This window comes from Monodelphis domestica, chromosome 1 (genome assembly GCF_027887165.1).
Source record: "Monodelphis domestica isolate mMonDom1 chromosome 1, mMonDom1.pri, whole genome shotgun sequence".
Taxonomy (NCBI): Eukaryota; Metazoa; Chordata; class Mammalia; order Didelphimorphia; family Didelphidae; genus Monodelphis; species Monodelphis domestica.
This window is the reverse complement of record NC_077227.1, coordinates 166,851,823-166,872,649: the sequence shown is the minus strand read 5'-3', so window position 1 is coordinate 166,872,649 and position 20,827 is coordinate 166,851,823. Positions and strand designations below refer to the sequence as shown.

Here is a 20,827-nt window from a genome sequence, read left to right as displayed (position 1 = left end):
TATGTCAGACACAGTCCATAGAATTTTAAGATGTGAAAACAGTAGTGAAGTGAGAAGAATACAAAGAATTAAACCACAGGCACCAAAAATTTTATAGTAAAATACAAAATGGTAGAGTGATAACATTTCTTGTGTTTATGAAAGAGTAATGTTGGTCATCTTAAAATGGACTTAGCAAATCAATATACAGACTAATGTAGCAAAAGTTTGTTTCAGTGAGGAAAAGTCCATGAAAATAATAAAAAAAAGAAGTATCATAAGTAAGAAAAAATATTGAGTAAAACAGTGCAGCAAACAACACAGATAATAAGACAAATCCCATATAAACAAAAACTACATTTGATTTATTTTAGGTGTTTTTCTCCTTTTTTCATCATTCAACTTTTTTTCCTGTAAATTATTGCTTTCTATATCCACTTGACACTGTGAAGAACTTATATCTCAAAAACCCAACAATTTCCCCTTTTCACTACAGTGCATTTTATTCAATTCTCAACCTTTTGCTTAATAATAATTTGGCCAGGGGAGATTGTAGATTTCTCAAAGTTTAGCTTCTATAAAATTTGATTTAAAAAGTTGTAATTATGCAAATAAATTAGCTTTGAATTTTAGTTTATCAATTTTAAGGATGATTATATATAATATACTTTTAGGTTTCTAAAATAAAATATCATTTAGTTCTATAATGGTCAAAGACATACACACATAGTATTACATTTATTTGTTTCTTAACTCAAATTTCCCTCTTTGGGTACATTATGAAAATTTTCTTCTGTAATCACCAATAAGTTTCTCCAATAGGTAAAATGTTGGACCAGTTTATACTGAAAATAAGAATACTATACTAAACTTTTTTTTTGTTACTTAGATATATATTCATAACACATTGCATATTACATAAAATAATTCAATAAGCTTTGAAAGTAACTACTAGGATTATGAGCAATATTTGGGTACGCAAGTAAATTTTATTTTTAAAATGTTAAATTGTGTGCACAGAAACATTTAACTTTTGATATTTTCTATGTAGATTCAAAAAAAAAAGAATAAAAACAGATATTACTTTGGGTAGTAATAGACATGCTTCTTTTAACAAGAGGGAAAGGAACCATCCGATCAGAGGATTTAGAGTTGAAAGTCCAATTGCCTCCCACCCTCCCATCATCTGAAAAGTGAGGGCACAGAGAGACAGAGACAGTAAAGGACATTTCCAAGCTCAGAGATAGTCAGGATCCAAACTCAGGTCTTCAGAGTGCTCTTCTGACTATACCACATTCAGAAAATGTCTTGTGAGATAGCTTCTTTTGGTAGTTTGTGTTCAAAAAGCATGCAACCTTTGAGTTGATTTCATCAAGTCTATTTATTAATGCATTTCAAGTTTCAAAAAAACTTACATATCTTTGCACAATACTTTATTTTTTTTTTTGCAATGTTTTAGTAAAAATTTCCAAAGTGAACAAAAAAGATACTGTATAAAACACAGTGGACATTAAACTGACAGTAGCATTAGATCTCACTTGTCTTGATCTTTTTGTTTACCACATCTTGATTTTCAATGGAGAGTTCAGTGCACATATCTCTTTTCAGAAAACATTTAACTTAGACTCAAAATAAAAATAGGGCAGTATGTATTCTGCCAAAACCCTACCACAGGATAACATTACAAGCAAAAAATTTACATGATCCAAAGTCTACCACACTCAAGAAGTTACTAAGAACTCTTGCAGAATAAAAGTCACCATTTTAGAAATGCAAACCCACTTCCAACCTTTGCACAGTCTGAAAACAAATGTATTTAAATGATTTAAAAGCAATTACGTATAGTTCTACCTATTTGTTTTGTTTAGAATTATTTATATTCTGGGGTTTCATGTACAAAATTTGTCTCTAAATCATGTACAAAAAGCTGTATTTTGAAAAAAGTCACCACATACTGTACAAGTTTACAAGGAAGAGATCCCATTATTTTCTCTAGCATTTTTGGCCTTGCTGGCTTGCGTCACATTATGAGAATGATTGTGTAAACCTTATACTCTTAAAAAGAAAAGAAAAGAAAAAGGAATACCCAAATACAGAAGCCTTTCCAACCTTCAAAAAATTTTCCTTCAAAGTGAAGCCAGGAAAATGATAGCCATGTACATTTCATTAGCTTGATGTAGTTGGAAAACAGAAGCAATAAATATGTCACAAGCTTAAACATTTTTTAATGCCCCCTTCCATTTCCTGCATAGCAGTAAGCCTGTTAATACATTAAATGCTTTTGCTTTCTTTCTTTAAAATGCCAATTATTTACAGCTGCTTAAAAACAAAATTTGGAATGGGACATTGTGCTGTTTCAACTTCACTGCTGTTTAAACATTAAGAAAAACAAAATAGTAGCCCTAACTACCAGTTGAGCAAATCATTGTTTTTAGTGGTTATCCATTGTCAGTTACAATATGCTGAAAAAGTTTGTCCATTTTTGATAAATTAAAAAATAAGTACATTTTCTTTTCCATGTCAGCAAAAAAAAAATTGTAAATTATTTGTTAGATATATGAAAAAATAAAAATAAGCTGCAAAAAAAATCCAACAAGTATAATTTCCACTAAAGCATGAATAAAATTTCAACCAACTTAAAAGGAGTGAACTGAATAATTAAATGAATTTTTAAAAATGCAGAAATCAGATACTTATATAAAAAGTCATTTCGAAGCAGTATGCTGCATATGCCCAGTTTACATAACACTTCTGTCAACTGTATCTCCAGAGAGTATTCAGCTGTGTGTTATGTTTTAGCAGCTGTTTGAAAAGATAAAATGAGTAGTGGAATCAACTCTATCATTAAAAAAAAATTGATTCTCATTTCAAAATTGCTGTGTAAAGCATTATAGAATCCTGGACCAATATACACCACCATCCTCTGTTATCCTGAGTATGTCAATTAAAACAGTAATTGTTTTCATTAATAGCGGAAAAATTTTATAATACAAAGAAACATCCATATTGCAATTTTTGTTTACAATTGCACACAGAAGTACAGTGTACGTAAGAAATACATGTCTGCATATAACAAGGTATGTACATTGGCAAGTGATGTCTCCAATGTTGAGGTGGTCTAGCCTCCTAGCCTTGATTGGCAGTTGAAAAATAGATATATATTTCAATTTGTGAATAAAAGTTTTAATAGAGCCATGTCTGCCTGCAAGTGAAGAAAACGCAGCAACGAAGAACAGGGAATAAGGGGCGCGCAATCATATTCTAAGACTTTGTGCCATTAGATTAAAAATATCTGTCTGTAAGAAAATCATGTTACTTCCTTCTTTTTTTTAAAATTGGAACATTCAGCCATTAAAATTTAAATAACTCCACCTGGTCTGAGGACATAGTATCTTGCCTTTTTTCTTCTACTCTTAAGCTGAGAGTTTAGTCTGGGGACAATGACTTAATAGGTTTTTCTTTGGAGTGAAGTTTTCCCATTGTAGGCACTAGGAAGAACCAAGGCAAAAGCTGCAGTTAACGTCTCATGTGTCCCATTTGATAACTTTCTCGGGGTCTCTGACGCTGTGGTGGCTGAACAGGTTGTGGGGGTCTCCTCCTCTTTAAAGTGCCTGTGGTATCAAATAAAAGCAAATTAAGTGTGAACTTTTAAAAAGCATTATCTTAAAGTAATAATGAAAATACAATATAACTTTTGCAAACATTTAAAACTTCACAAAATTCCAGTTACAATTCGCTAACAGGATCCTGATTTGTTTAGATCTTCATTTGATTTCTTATATTCTTGTTGATACAAGTTATTAAATAAGAATCTATGGCAGGGTAGCTAGTTAGCACAGTCCTAGAGTTGAGAGGACTAGCATTCAAATCTGACCTCAGCTAATTTCTAGCTACATGATCTTGAGCAAGTCTCTTACTTTGTTAGTCTAGCCCTTGTATCTTAAGAGAGAAAATGGGGGGGGGGGGGGGAGGATCTAAGGTCATGAAAAACCTTGAAAGTTGATAGGAAGTTCAAATAGGAGAAAGCTGTGTGAATCTGAATAAATTAACATGATTTTAAAAATCAATAGGAAGGGGAAGCTGGTGGCTACATGGACAGAGAGCTAGGCCTGGAGATATGAAGTTCTATATTCAAATCAAGGCTCAGACACTTTCTAGCTATGTGACCCCAGTCAAGTCACTTAACCCCAATTGCCTAGTCTTAACCATTCTTCTGTCCTATAATTGTTATTTAATATTAATTCTAAGACAGAAGGTAAGGGTCTTTTTTTTCCATTAAAATTAAAATCAATAGGCAGATATTCAACATGGTATAGACATTTTTAAACTGTCACTAATTTATGTTGGAAAACTATCCTTAAAGTAAATATTCACTGAACCATTCATTCAGTAGTCTCATTTCCAATGGCATAGTATATATTTGAAATTAACTTCTCAAGGCAGTTTTTCCATTGAAGATAAATCTCTGTGTTAAATAGACATCTGTATTACATGAAGAAAGAACACAAAAAACAGTTGGTTCTTTTTTAAAAATGAAAAATAAGTTTAGTTTGCTCAAATACTCTTACCTGGAAGTGGTTTAGGAGGAGGCAACTTTGGATTACTGCTTGGAGTATGAACACTGCATATCTTAATAAACCCTGCCATTAACATGATCAGGGCAATCCCCATAAGTAAAACTGCCCACCAGTAAGCCTAGAAATAAGAGATGAAGATATATTTTCTTTAAAGAATTTATAAAACATATCAGGAGTTTATGCAAGCTTACCATAGAGGAAACCTCCTCTAACACTGTATTAATAGGTAACCTCTCTCTCTTCATGTCTCTACCACAACACCACACTCACAAATATATAAATTTAGAAAAAGCTAACATTTTTTATAAAATTTATTTTATGAGATTTATAAAATATATTTTTATAAAATTTAAATTTTATATAAATTTTATATAAAATATATAAGATTTATAAAATAATATAGTAAATCACCCCATATATTCATAAACAAATTATCCAACACATTTATCTTCTCAGAACTCAGTTGAGAATCAGGAAATTGGGGGGGAGGGGGGGTGAAGAGCCTGAAAGTAGTCAAAATATTAGTTATAACACAGCTACTAAAGTGCAAATACTTAACTCCTAGTCTATTTCCTCTCTCTGCTGTATGTACAACACAGTGCCATCTATGAATTCTCTATTAGTCAAACTAAACAAATATCAGGTATATTAGGCTTCAGGGTACACATGCAGCCCGTGGGCTGTCAATTTAGAAGCTATTTAACCTTATTTTAACACACAATTCAGGAGGTAGTTAGAGAAAGGCTGCTACAACTAGCTGCACTAAAAGAAAAAGGTTAAAGATGATAGATTGCTAGGGGGAAAAATATTTGAAACATGATACAAGAACTGAGAAAGTTTATCAGTATCTGGCTATTTAGCATAAAGGCAAACACATCCATACTTATCAAGAAGCCTGAAAACACAGTTGTTACAAAAATAAATTTCATAATGAAGACCTTGTGTTTGAAAATAAAATTAAATCATATTCAATATATTCCCTTTGAAATGGGAGTATGGGTAATGAAAACAGAATTTAATATTAAGTGGAAAAACCTTGGTTCCAATCTTATACTTAGTTCCAATCCTTATACTTGTGTGATCTTGGGCAAATCACTTAACTTTACTGAGCCTCAGTTTCCTCATCTATAAAATGAGAGGATTAGGCCAGCTATAATTTCTAAGATTCCTCCCAATTCTGTATCTTTTCAGTCTTAATAAATTAAGCCAATGCCTGGATACTATGATACATTTTTTTAAAAAGAGTTCTATTGAACTGGAAATTTTGGAATTGCTTTTTTAAAATCAGTGTTTGATGGGATTTGCAATGCCTTAGCTATCCATAAATCTGGCATGCAGAATATTTCCTGAGTATTCAAGACAAGTTTTTACTGACTAAAAACTGAAAATTCAGAGTTCAATGCAAAAATTAAACATATTAAAACATTATTGCTATTCATATGTATAACATATGACACTGCAACAATACAATGGAAACTATTATATTTCTTTTGTTTACTTTTAAAAAAACATTTCTTAAGGGGGCAGCTGAGTGGTACAGTGGATTGAGGGTCAAGCCTAGAGATGGGAGGTCCCAGGTTCAAATCTGACCTCAGACACTTCCTAGCTGTGTGACCCTAGGCAAGACACTTGACCCCCATTGCCTAGCCCTTACCACTCTTCTGCCTTGGAACCAATACACAGTATTGACTCCAAGACAGAAGGTAAAGGTTTTAAAAAAACAAACAAACATTTCTCACATCTTTTATTTTCTAAATTTAAAACATGAGTAGCAAGTATAAAAAAGGTTATTTCCTACAAACATAAAGTAAGCATAACTCATATAAATTGAGGCTACATAACATTTGAGGTCTCTTCTAGCTTTCAGTCTATGATCCTAATGTCACATATTCAAAGATTTTGTAGCCTTTCTATGGATATTTTTTCCTAGACCATAGTCATTTAAATTAAAAGGATGAAACAAACTCATGTCCAAAACAAATATTTACAATTGAACTACTTCTATCAATAACAGTAACAAGACATTTCTATTTATATTTCGGTTTTCAAAGAATTCTTTAAAAAATGTTTTATTTAAAATTTTTAGCAGGTAGATTTAGGTAATGTAAATATTATTAACTTTAAAGTTGTGCTCTATATGTTTTTATATGAATTTGTTCTTTCCTCCTTTGGAATGAAAGGTCATGGTGAAAAAGAATTTTCATTCTTTGCATTTGTATACAGTGTGCTTTAGCACATTGTGTGGTATATGGTAGGCACTTAATAGTTGACTGATTACTACTCTGACTATGATGAAGAAACTAATATTGTAAGAAGAAGTTAAATGACTTGCCCAAGGAAATGAATATCAGATTAAAGAGCATGCTAAATTTTTTTACAAACAATAGCTCCTGGACATAGTCTAAGGCTAGAAAAATCTTTAAAGAGAATTTTGTTTATTCTTCATATTTCAACAACATTAGTAATACATATGATTAACTACAGAAAATTAGTTAACTGATGACACAAATTCTGTCCAAGAATTCAAATTAAAAGTTGCTTTTCTCCTTTCTCCTCTATTTGCCTCACATATAACACAGTGTCATCCATGAATTCTCTATTAGCCTAAGTAAACAATTATCAGGTGTACAAGGCTTGGGGGTACACACACAGCCTAGCACTGATATATTCAAATGCAAATTCTCTTCAAAGTAAATCACTGTAAGAGCATACAATTTTTCCAATGATTATTATGCCTTTGCTAAAAATATCTTTTTGGAATTGTCTTCAAAGTCTGAGGCATTTTTCTAAAAACTGGAAATTTTTGTCTTTGGAGAAATTATTTGATTTTTGGAAATGCTCAAAACTAATTCTGAAGTGAAACTAGGTGAATAAGGTATAGTGATATTTAAGGGGGAGGGGGTGCATGACTATAGAGTAATAATACCGATTTTGTGTATATGGTTTTATAACCCAGAGCCAAAAGAAACTACAGAAGAGATGATCTAAGTGTTTTGAACAATGGCAACATATATTCGTTCAACAAGTATTTATTAAGCACTTGCTATGTGCTTCATAAGTTAATAACTACATGGGTCTAACAGTAATATGCCCTGGAGGAAATAACACACATTTCAAATTATAAGATCAAAGGATACATAAATTTTAGTACATCTTTTTTTCTCTAAGAGTTTTATTACCATATAATCCCAATTTATATAAGAAACATGAAGAATATGAACCTTTATGGTCATCTCAAATGATATGCCACAGGAACATTTCATCCAACATTATCAACAACCAGGTTGAAAGTATATAGTTGGTCAGTTTTTTAGGCAACAATATTGGTAGGGATAATTAAAATATGAAATGACTGAACCAATATTCATAATTATTTTTACAGCTTTAAATAATGTTCTAAAGTCAACAAGAAGAAAATTGACATAAATAAATTTTGTCATATATGAGCTAAAACAAATACACACAGACCATGAACATTTATGGAAAAAAGTCATATTACAATATCACTTAGATTTTTGCTTACATATATTTCAACTTTTAAAACAAATCTTTCGCCATAAATAGCATGCAAACAAAAAAAGCACTGATATTTCACATAATAAAATCAAATTAAGAGTAGTATGCAAAATTCAAGAATAGATGAAATTTATATACCACATTGAGAATAAGGTATTTTAGATACCTTCAGCCTCAGAGACAAGTTAATAAAAAGAAATAAAATGAAAACAGAGGGCCCTAATAAGTCAATTTCTAAAGCAAACTATATTCAAAACATAGATGACAACTTGAACAAATGTATCGTTTGTACATTTCCCACCTTACTTGAAGTAATGACTTAAGTCCATTTATAGCAACCATTTAACTGTCATGTAAATTAGTACTTGTACATATTAAACTAATGACCTCATGGACAAGAAAGAGAAAATAGTCAGCTGAATAACAGTACTTAGATGGATTTTGCAGCTACTTAAATATTTATGTCTAAAAAACAATTAATGGATGAATTTCAGCAGGGCCATCTGCTATAGAAATGTTCCACTCAACTTACAAGATGAAAGCTAATATAGAGAAATATTAAGACGTACTTATATGCTAAAACAAATTAATTATAAGCCTAAGAACTGAGAAAGCTAATTGACAATAACTGATTTACAAAAATATATGTGTATGAGTGTGCAGAAATTCAAAATTCATCAACAAAATGGCCAGTAATGCAAAATCCTATGCTACATTAACAGAAGTATCATATTCAGAATTTAAAAGATAAAAGTATCCAGAATGCCAAAAGGTCTAATTGAAATCTGTACTGGTCTCATGGACTATTGTGTCCAGTCTTAGAATTCACATTTGAAAAGGAACACTGACAAATTAGAATATATACAGAGAAAGGTCAAAGGGAAAGAAAAATGTTTATAAACTAGGTGAAAAAGAAATGGTTAAAAGATACTTTGCCTAGAGATAAGATAGAGAAACATAGTATTCTTCATATAACTAAAAAAAAGTAATATTACTCTTTGCAAATCTAAAGAAAACTAAGAACTAAGAGATAACAGCTACAGAAAAGCAAAGGTGACCTTTTTAAATTTTCCTCTGGACCACAAAGGTTCTGAATCCCTGGAAGAAGCAAAAAAAAGGAATGAGGAAACTAATAAGTAACCTCTCGCAGACTGTCCTTCTAAAGAACCATATTCTTGAAGCCTCACAATTTTTTCCTAATGCAATTTAATACCAGGCAGGGAAGCAAGATGATAAAGGGGACCCAACCTACTTCATTGGTAGTAGAGAAGCAGTAGAAAAAGCAATTTTCATGGATGATATTTATTCAGAAAAGCTTCCTGGTAAGTATCTTCCTGGAAAGTAACTGGTATTTCTCCAAAGATATCTATATTAGATTAGGTAACTTATGTAGTACATCATACAAAGAGATCCAGGTAGAGATGAAAACAACTTCTTTTAAGGTCAAAATAAGAGTCTTTGAAAAAAAGATTGTCTTTAGGAATATAGATGACCTATATAAATCAGGGAGGGAAGCTCTCTAAAAAAGTTCGTCGCAGCCTTATTATCTTAAGAGTGAAGCACAGAGGTCACATAGAGAGAAGCTGTTTTAGGTTGTGTTCAGAGGTCAATCAAAGATTTTTATATATGTATATATAAATATACACACAAATGTCACTCCTTCATAGTTTTTACTTTAGCAATGAATTTCTCCTACAGCTAAGAAACAGATCAACAATCAGGGTCCCCCTCATTGCTTTCTTGACCCTTTAAAGGATGAAATTATCATTTAATATAATGTAATAAGTAAGTGGATGTTCCACTTTTTTGGAGAAGCCCCAATAGATAGATAAGTGAAGTTTCTGTATTACTATTTTCTGCCTCTGTGCCAGGTTTATGATTTATTTCTCAATCTTTTGATCTATTTCCCCTTTCTAGAACTCCAAGTGATCATTAGTCTACTGTGATGAATACACTGATAAAATCTACAAAGGAAATCAACTCAAGAAGAATTAAAAGCACAATAATGAAATTCTAATGTCACAAAAGGAAACAAATCCTATGAGGGAAAAGGTTAAAGAAACCAATCAAAATGAGTGTATAGTGAATCAACAGACCAACTTTTGAAAGATATAGACCAAAAACAGAAACAAGGGCAGGTAGGAAGGATAAAAGTACACCACAATGATATAAGACTATTTAGAATGTTAATGCTGAAAATGAGTTGCGGTTGCAAAGTGAAGAGCAATAAGAAGTATTTATTTTGTAGCTGTTTGGTTTATACTGGGAATAAGAGGAAATCTCAGAGCAGAGATGGGACCACTGATCAGGACAGATGGGAAATGACAAGAGATGACAGAAAGAAGGCAGGCCTGCTCAAGTCCTACTTTGCTTGTTTTCTCTGCCAAAAAAAAAAATGATCTTTGGACTGAGGACAAGAGAAAATGTCAACCGAAGAGTTGAAAACAAAAATAAGATAGGAGACAGTAAAAGAGCAGATAGTTGCCTTTGATAAGTTCAAGTCATAATAAAAGATGAAGTATAGGTATAGCTATTAAAACAATTTGTAGACATAATTATTAAAGCAGTGTTAGTGATCACTCCAAAAGACAGAGGAAAAGTATCTCAAATGACTAGGAAAAAAATTTGTTATAGTGTTAAAAGTTTAAGAAAATGAAATCTACAAACTATAGGCCAATGGGCTTAATATTAATTCCTTAAAAAATTGAAAAATGTTATCATTAAAGGAACACTTAGTAAACATTTAGAAAAGGAATCAATGATCATATCACAAAGAGTTAGTATGGCTTCATCCAGAACATAACATGAAAAACTGACCTCATTTTCTTTTTAAACAAAGTTATTTGGTTAAACCAAGATCTGGTGGGTCAGAACAATTTTGTAGGGAAAATTTATTCAAACTTTAGCAAAACATTCTTTTGTGCTGTTCTTGTAGATGAAATGAAGAAATGTAGGTTATATGATAGTTCATTTGTATAAACTATTAACTACTTGAATTAGCAAAAAAAAAAAACTATTAATGGTTCATTAACTGTTTTATGACTCAATGACATTAAAGAAAAAATTGACTGAAAAATCCAGTGACTATGTCCATTAAAAAAAAAATCTTTTATGATTTTATTGAATTATTTTTGAATAAAGGAAGAAAGGAGAGAAGAATAGAAGCAATGACAAGAAGATATTTTAAAATACAAAGAAGAGAGAGGATGTATAGAAAATGACAAAGGGGGCAGCTGGGTGGCTCAGTGGATTGAGAGCCAACCTAGAGGCTGGAGGTCCTAGGTTCAAATCTGGCCTCAGACACTTCCTAGCTGTGTGACTGGTACTACAATGTTAAACTTAATATTTTTTAAAAGCTATAAATAATGGATTCATGGCATCATAGATGATCTTATTTTGCTCACTATATAAGGAAATGTTCAGTCTGTTACTATTTATCAAAATCACAATAATAATAAAAAATGATAGGGATATACAACCTGATCAACTTCAGAAAAAAGTTAAATACAAATATTTATACTTTATGAGAAATTGATTTAGAAACCAATATTAAGAAGCAAAATGTTATTTTCTCATAACAGTAGCTATTATTAACTATACCAAAAACTAGGGTTATGGAATTATTTAAGGCAATTTAAAATTATTAAAGGTTTCTTTTGTTTTGTAAAAAGCACTGAAGAACACACTTACCACAATCCATTCAGCAATATTTTCATATAGCTCTGGACTAAAAATTGCTTTTTTAAGTCTAGCTAGAGGACCATCAGCATCTACCAATCTGCACCGCATAAATACATCACAGTAGCCTCTAAAATCATTACAAGGGGATCCAGGTTGCAAGGTGATGGTTCGGCCATTAAACTGCTTATCCCATCGCAGAGATCCTGTACTTGCACAAGACGATGGATCCACTGGAAACGAGAAAACATCAAATAACAATCTAAAAATTACATTAATTTTAAAAAAATGTGTGTATCTTAATTCAATTGAAACACTGAATGCCTATAAAATGTATTATATTTTTCCAAGTATTGAATTTAAAACCATATACATTATATCCATAAAAAGGACCTAGGGCACATTGCAGACACCAAGGAGACATATTCTTGATAAACAAATACTCCTTAGGCTGAAATAATTTTGTTCCATTCATTTTTAAAGGAAATATAAGAATATTAACAAATCAATCAACAATTAGCAAGCACTTGATGAGCAGGTGACCATGGATTTAAAACCTTCTAAAGGATTCATGGTACCAACTTAAAAAAATGACATTTTTAAAACAAAGTTATTTTTTTAAAAATATTCTTAGAGACCATGTCATTATAATAGCTATCTAAGGCTCTTCTTCTTTTTTTTTTTTTACTAAATTAAGTTCTTTTAAAACTTTTTTCCAACAAAATATTACCTAAGTTCATCAAGGTAAAAACTTAGGGAGTGAAAAAAATCATAATAAATTGCAAAGTGAAAGTCTTACTTTTATTCATACAGCAAACATGACATAATTCTTTATCATCCTTGCCATCAGAACTAGCACACGTGCATTCCTCCAAGCCATGTTTTTCACAGATAGATCCAGCACATTGCTATTATGGGGGGGAAAGAATAAAATATTCTTAAATTCTATGGAGTCAAATTTTTCTGCTGGTATTAAGAGGAATGAAGAGTTAAACATTCTATTTTGAAAAAATAGAAATGCAATTTTATTTCCTATAAGAAGTCTTTCACAAAAGACAGTACAAATAAAGCAAGAACTGGATTGAGCAGACACTTTTGGAAAGGATATGGATCACGAATAAGAAGTCATCTCAAAAAAAAATCTGAATACAGAAATGAGAAAGACATCATGTATATAGGTATTACAATATTTGAGAATTAGGACTCCAACAAAAGGAAAGGAGGGAAAAAAACTGTTTTTAGCAATTTATCCTTCAATACTTCAAAAGATTCATGACTACAAGTATTTTACTGATGCAGTTGAGTTACTATGGCCAAAAATACTTCTGACACAAATTTCTGGCAATGAGGCTTAGCTAAGCAGGTCTATGGTCTACGGCTTTTCAGATCTTCTGTTGAAGTGAAGAGACATTAAGACCTGCTAGAATTTATGCTAGATGGACAAAAGCCTTTAGAATCTGAATATCAAGAAACCATGAAACATAGTAATATACTATTTAAATAAATTCAAGAACAAATTAGAAATAAAGGCATCTTATTCAACAAAAACTACTGACAAAACTAGAGAGCAGTTTGGTAGAAATTAGACCAGCATTAAATTGTATATTGAACTAAGTACTAGGAAAAAATGTAGTCAGTCAATAAATATTTATTAAGTACCTACAAAGGATACAAAATAGAGGTAAAAAATAATCCCTGCCCTGAAGGAGCTTACAATCTATTGACCAAAAATAAACAAAAGCTATTCCCCCAAGGAATAATCAAATAATATTAATAATTTTAAGAAATCCATGTAAAAAAAAAGCATTAATTATTTTAAAAAATGCCAAAGTGCCTATCACAATATATAGTGCTTCAGTAATGCTAACCATAAGTGAAAATGAAAACAACTCTGAAGTGTTCCATTACAGAGTAATAATGGCAGAGATGATAAAAGATGGAAAGAATAAATTTTGGAAGGTCTATGGGAAGACAGTTATACTTCTAAAGAATTAGTGAATCATCCTGGCAATCAATTTGGAATAATAAAAAAGTTATTAAACTATCCATAACTTTTGATTCACCAGTTCCAATCCTGAACATATATTCCAAGGTCAAAGACAGAAAGGTCACATATACAGCACAGTAATCTCAATAGTACTTTTTTAATGGATAGCAAAGAACTAGAAATAAAGTGGGATCCCATTAACTGGGTAATAGTTGAACCAAATGTTGTGTAATACAAATGGAACTTTTTTGTACTATGAGAAATGGTGAATAAGAAATTCAAGGAAACGGAAGATTTGTATAAGATTGTATAAGAGAGAAGTGAAATAAGTAGTAACAGGAGCACAATGTACATGATGATCATGCTAAAGAAAACATTGAATGTCAGGTTAACTCTTGATTAATTTTAAAGATCTTGGGCCCAGGGAACAGATAATGAAACATACTTCTGTATACTCATTAGGGAAAGTGAGTGAATATGGATTTGGAACAATAAATATGCAGTGACTATGCTTCTTAATTCTGCTTAACTGCCTGGAAAATTAACATTACACATACCTCCTCCCCCCCAAAAAACCAACAACAACAAAACCCAGAAATTTTGCCAAGAAAGGTTTATCGCCTCTAAATATGTGAAGCATGCTTTGCTATTAGCTATTAAAATATTATCCCCATGACATCCATCAATTGGGGAATGACTGAACAATTTGTGGTATATGATTGAGATGGAACACTATTATGTTCTAAAAAATGACAAATGAGATGGTTTAAAAAAATCTAAAAGACTTTTATGAACAGATGCAAAGTGATCAAAACAGGAACAACGTACACAATAAAAACAATATTGTAATGAAGATAAACTGTGAAAGACATCGCAACTTCAACAATTCAGTGATCCAAGACAATTTCAAAGAATTCATGATGAAACATGCTTTCCACCTACAGTAAGAGAAGTGATGTAGACTGAAGCATACCCTATTTTTCTCATCTTATATTCTTCTGCCCAAGTGAACAAGATGAATTAACCTATACAGTTCTACAATCAACAAACCTAAAGACCAATTACCCTAATTATAGTACTTGTCTACTTTTCAAAACTAAGTCTGAGAAAAGCAAATCAAAGGATTATGAATAAAATATAAAACTTACCCCATTAATGCAAACTTGTGTATGCCTATTGCAATCTGTGAAATTTGGTTTAGGGTCAGATGCTGGGCAGAGAGCTGTGCCACCATTACATATGCCTTCTCTTGCACAATCAGAATCATCCCGACACTTCTCAGATTTTGACTTAAAATTACATTGTGCAGTACAACAAGGACCTTGGCTTGGGCTGAGGAAACATTTTTTTTTTTACATAATCAAAACAATAATCCATTATGATAGCAATTATCTACTTAATATAATATGGTTCTAATATACAATTTTGCTAAATAGCAAGTAGAGCAAAAATACATTTCTTAGTTAATTTGCTACTAAAACACTAATTTAAAGTTTAAAACTCAATTCTAGTTTGCTGAATTGAACATTTTACTTTAGTACTAGATAGAGGACTATTAGTGTAACACATTGCATGAAGTATATTTCCCTTTCAATCTATCTAACCTTAAAAGTTAGCACAGGAAATGCAATTCATTTTTATTTTCCAATTAGGCAAATTATTGGTGAATCAGTATAGTGAAAAGGAAAGATGCTTGATTGAGAGATAAGGTATATAAATGCCTGCTGCTGCTACTTAATACATGTAGAACAAGGCACTTGACCTCTCATCTATAAACTAAGAAGACTGTATAAGATATCTAGGGTAATGAATCATATCATGTCTTTCCCATGCAACTCTATAGCATTACCAAACCAATGAGTTATAAGTTATACAATATATTTCATACAAGTTGCAATTAGAAGTATTACTTGCCATTCCCCACATAAGAAACAGAAACAACGATTTTTAAACTACATACCATATTGGCCAAATTTACTTTTAAATTATCTTAATAATTACCATTGCATAATTATGCATTTCAATTCATAACTATAATCTAGAGTGTACCTGCATTGTTTTCCTGGTTTTAGCTTGCATTTTTTTTCCTCTGGTTGATTTGCATCATAGCAGCATTCATCTTTACACTGATCACTATAACCACAATCACACTGTTCTCCTTGTTCTACCATTCCATTGCCACAAATAGGTTGGCCAGATTCTGAGAAAAAGGAATAGTTCCCATTGAGAATAACAAAAAGCTATATACACATTCTTTTATTTAAAATTCAAAAACAATTAAAGGAATTTTCTAAAGGCAGTAAAAATATTTTTGATGAGCAACAGAAATGTGGAATGATGACCTAGTAGTTTAAAAACAGATTTCAGTTCTACCTGGTATTTTTAACCAGTCACATAAAACTTTGAGGAAATTTTGATCAAGACAAAATCTCCCAGGATCTTAAGTTTTCTAATTTGTAAAATAACAGAGGTAGGCCTCTATATCTCATTCTAGTTCTAAAATTTTTCATTATGGATGCTTCCACTAAAAATCACTTTGACTACAGCCATAAAACTGTATTTATGAATCTTTAGAACTGTGACCTATAAGTTTGTTACCTGCCACGAAGCAGAACTATGTCTTAATCACAACATATATTTCTATAATCTATTCTAAGAGGCTCAAAGTTCACTACTATATAACAAGATCTACTCTTAATGATTGTTAATGTTTTGTCATTCAGTTGTTTCAGACTCTGTGACCCCAAGAACTGTATATAGTATGATAAGGCCTTCTATCTTCTACTGTCTCAAATTGTATCCAAATTCATGTTCATTGCTTCTGTGACACTACCTATCCATTTTGATCCTCTGTCATCCACTCCTCATTTTGCCTATAATCTTTTCCAATGAGTCCAGTCTTCTCATTATGTTGTCAGAGTATTTAAGCTTTAGCCTCGTTAGCTGACCTTATAGCGAATAGTTCTTATTTCTCCCTTCTATTTCCTGGAATTCTGCATTCAGTTGGGTATATCTTTCCCTTTCTCCTTTGCTTTCAAGGTAGTCTAAAAATTTAAGCTCTATTTTATGGCTGTCATTATGACAAGGTTCTTTCCAACTATTTGAGAAAGAGTTGTAAGATGAGACCCCCGCCCTGTTACTATAAAAAGAATTTCCCTCTGTCCTCACTCTCCATCCTTATGTATCATAATTTTCACCTCTTGCTCTGAACACAATAATCAAAAGCAAAATACCAAAACTTCTAAAAAGACAGTATCTATCAAGACAGTAAAGTATCAGTTTTTAATTTCTGTAACTTCCAGACCAAGACTCCTTTCTGTGGTTACCCTACCCCAAACATGTTGCTTCCCTACATTACCAGGAAACCTCCTGGAGGGCTTGGAGTGCCTGATTTTTTAATCAAGTTTTTCAATAAATTTGTCTCCTTTCTCTGTAATCAAAGAGTGAGCATGGCATAGTAGGTACAGCAAATGGTCTTGGAGACAGGAATACCCGAGTTTAAGTCCACTATGTGACAGACACTGACTATGTGACCCTGGGCAAGTTATTTAATTTCGAGTGCCTTGGACCAGAGGTTCCAATATGTGGCTTGTGTCAGAAGCAACCAATAATATATACAAGTGAAACACAAGCCACATTAAAAAGAAATTGAGAAATATTTAACAAAATCAATTGAAAGTGCAACAGAACAGAGCTAATGTTAACATATTGTTTTCTAAGTCAATATGCAAACCACAAGGTTCCTTTTGAATGGTTTAGTGGCCATGTTTCTATTTGAGTTTGACAACACTGCCTTAGAAAAGTATGAAAGACTACAAAATCACAGAAAAGGTGTGTTAACCCTGGTAGAAAATCACTAAAAAAATCACAGGTCTAGTCCCTAATCTTAAACCCTGCAAGAAACAATGCATAAACTGTAATTATTTTTACAATAGTCTTCATCATAAGAATGAAAATAAGATTGGTGTATGGTAATTCTTATTGCCTTTGATCACACAATGAAACCAACCCTTTGGTCTTATTTGCCTCTTCAAGAAGAATCTCGGGACAGTTCTGTATATTTTTTTTTAGCTTTTTTTGTCTTCTGATATCCCTTAGAGAAAATACAACTTCTCTGTAGTTCAATTTTTTTCAGCAGTGTGACTATAAAGCCATTATAACATGCTAAATTAAAGCCTACAGATTGTTGAAGAATTATGTGCTTCTAAAATTCACATCATAGGATTATAGATTTAAAGCTAGAAGGTCTTATTTATGGCTTAGAGATCATTTCTGCCCCATTTTCTCTTAAAAGCACGACACAAGGCACAAGGGATAGAAGTCATTCAAGACTAAAAATTGTTTTTATTTCTGTCCATTTCATGACTTGCCAAGGGAACAAAAAAAAAAATTTACCATGAAGTCAAACTTCTAGTGATAAGCCTCTCCCATTATGTTAGTGCTGAACAACATAGCCAGACCAAAATCTGTATGGAATGAATGCAGGGAATTCCATTTTGAGATCCTTTTAAAGAAGTTTAGAGAAATATAGAACTGAGCAAAAAGGGGTAGGGCATATGTTGTCACAGAAGACACAAACCTTGTGTCTTCTTATATATGGTGAAAACTTTAAAGTTATATTAACTTCTTGACAAGCACTATGACACCCACTCTCCATGTTGGAGAAAAAATAATATTGTCTCAAACAGACATATCTATATCTTTACTTATTTTCAAAAGAAAATTCTTTCCATGGTCAGGCCAATATTCTTTATAAAGCTCTCTGCATTTTGATATTTTTAAATTATTGGAATCATGTCTAGAAGACATAAGTAAGATGTTACCGCATCAGTATAATATCCTGGCAAGAATAGAAGACTAAGTAAGGAGACCTGGATTTACTCTAGCTTGGGGGGGGGGGGGGGGGTGACATATGTATATCTTGGGATTCTTCTCATTAAAATGAAAGTTAAACAAGAAAATCTCATATACATAGAGAATATTAGAGCTAGAATGGAAGAGATAGATATAGTCCAACTTCTTTATTTCATATATGAGGAAACTGAGGTTTTGAAAGGCCAAGTAGCCTGCACAAGGCAAAATTTTAAGATTCCTTATTAATATCTTATCAAGGATAGCATATTCAAATATGGGTTGTTTGTAACAACTAGCAGCAACAAAGCAGTTAATAGGCAGAGTTGAATAGTCACCTAGTCTCAGGAGGCAAAAAAAAAATTCATGTCAGGGCATATGGGACATATAAAAACCTGGAAACCTGAATGAAGAATATCCTGTATCTTTAGTTCCCATGAGCAACAGGACATATAAAAAGAGCTGGCCTGGGAATAAAATCCTCCCTCTGATACATTCTAGCTATTTGACCCTGGGGAAATCACTTAACCTCATTGCTCCAGATAATGTTCTAAGAGAAAGGAGTTCATGATCTGCATCAGTAAACCAATTAACTAGACTATTCCCTTAACCCAACATGACACATACATACCAACAAAACAGTTATTTCTCTTCTTTTCAAGAACTTGGCTTATATTTCGAATACTACATAGTGAAAATTTATTGTTGTTAAATTTGTCCCCAGATGTAGCTCTTGCATACATGATATAATTGCCATTTTCTTTCTGTCCTAAATTTTTTGATTCTCCTGGTGTACACTCTGTTCCAGAATCATGCTGTAAAATAAGACACATTTGTTACCTATATCAAGGAATAAAACTTTTTTTTTAAATACTATTTCCCGCCCCCACCTCCAATCCCAATTAGCTGATTTTTCATTTGAATGAAACATAGAATTGTCTATTTTGGAGGAATTAAATGGGAAAGATGCCATTTTTTCTATGATGGTTTAGATAGGAGAATGAAAAGGGGAAAAAAAGAAAAATGAGGGAAGGAGAGGGCAAATAGAAAGGGGAAAGAAAAAAGGAAATGAGGAAGAAAGGGGGGAAAGAAAGGTTAGGGAAGCATATTTTCTCAAATTCTTTAAATTATTTAGGCCGAAGCTTCAGTAGCTACTCTCATCGTCATCATAAACCTCTAAAATAAATTATCCTTGGGAATACTGTTCAAAGATCTTCATCTTTCAAGAATCTACTACAAAGAAGAGAAAAATTCCAAGGTCAAGAAAAATGCCAGAGCCAAATAAACCTCACTAGTAATCTGATATGAGGGATGGAAATGTTCCTGTATTTTTGGTTTATAATGAGAATATTTAAAAGTCCATTCCAGTTTTAGAATTCTAAATATTTACAATGGGCAAATGTGGAATAAATTCAAGGAGTACTATTTGAGGGATTTATTTTTCTACACATAAAAGTAGGCTTCTAAATTCAATTTTTAATTGATCAAATAAGATTATATAATGCTTACTGATTTGTTCTTATAAGAGGTAACATAGCATATCAGACACAATTAAAGCCTTGGAGCCAGGAAGACCAGGAGTCAAATTCTGCCTCAGACACTCTGGACACAGAAGCAATTCATATAATGTGAAGGTCAGTTTTTTCATCTGTAAAATGCCTGTATATATAAATGCCTGTAAATACCTATACCTCAAAGGACTTTTATAAGGACTAAATGAGACAATGTAGACTAAATAGTTAGCCAGCTTTAAAATCGAGGCATTGGAAATGTTATCAGTAAATAACAATTGTACAAATCTGTAAATTTATATATCCTATTAAAATCCAAAAGATATATTCTCTGCATCTACTTTTTTTTGAAAGTCATACTGCACTAACTCATACTGGCATTGCAATCCATTCCTCACCCTGCTTTCCCCAATCTTTTTCAGATCAATTATGTTCCAGTCATGCCAACCCTTATTTCAATTTTCAGGTCTGATATTACTAATGTATAAAATAAATGAGTTATGGGGGACCTACATGGCTCAGTGGATTGAAAGCCAAATCTAGAGATGGGAGGTCTTAGTTGAAATGTGGCCTCAGACACTTCCTAGCTGTGTGACCCTGGGCAAGTCACTTAACTCCCATTGTCTAGCCCTTACCACTCTTCTGCCTTGGAACTAATAAACAATATTGATACTAAGACAGAAGGGAAGCTTTTAAAAAAGGAGAAAATAAAATAAAGGAATTAAACT

The 20,827-nt window shown here is 32.1% G+C and overlaps 1 protein-coding gene across 1 annotated transcript in view; it reads right to left on the bottom strand.

The window, feature by feature from the left end:
- Positions 1-1,341: 1,341 nt before the first annotated feature.
- ADAM10 (ADAM metallopeptidase domain 10) overlaps positions 1,342-20,827 on the bottom strand; it is a 140,681-nt gene continuing 121,195 nt past the window's right edge. Inside the window, exons 10-16 of the mRNA XM_007479669.3 lie at positions 19,220-19,403; positions 15,787-15,937; positions 14,886-15,069; positions 12,550-12,658; positions 11,763-11,983; positions 4,548-4,674; positions 1,342-3,590 (exon numbers count right to left, since the gene is read on the bottom strand). Coding sequence (XP_007479731.1) covers positions 3,496-3,590; positions 4,548-4,674; positions 11,763-11,983; positions 12,550-12,658; positions 14,886-15,069; positions 15,787-15,937; positions 19,220-19,403 — 1,071 coding nt within the window. The 3' untranslated portion in view covers positions 1,342-3,495. The remainder of the gene's footprint in view (positions 3,591-4,547; positions 4,675-11,762; positions 11,984-12,549; positions 12,659-14,885; positions 15,070-15,786; positions 15,938-19,219; positions 19,404-20,827) is intronic.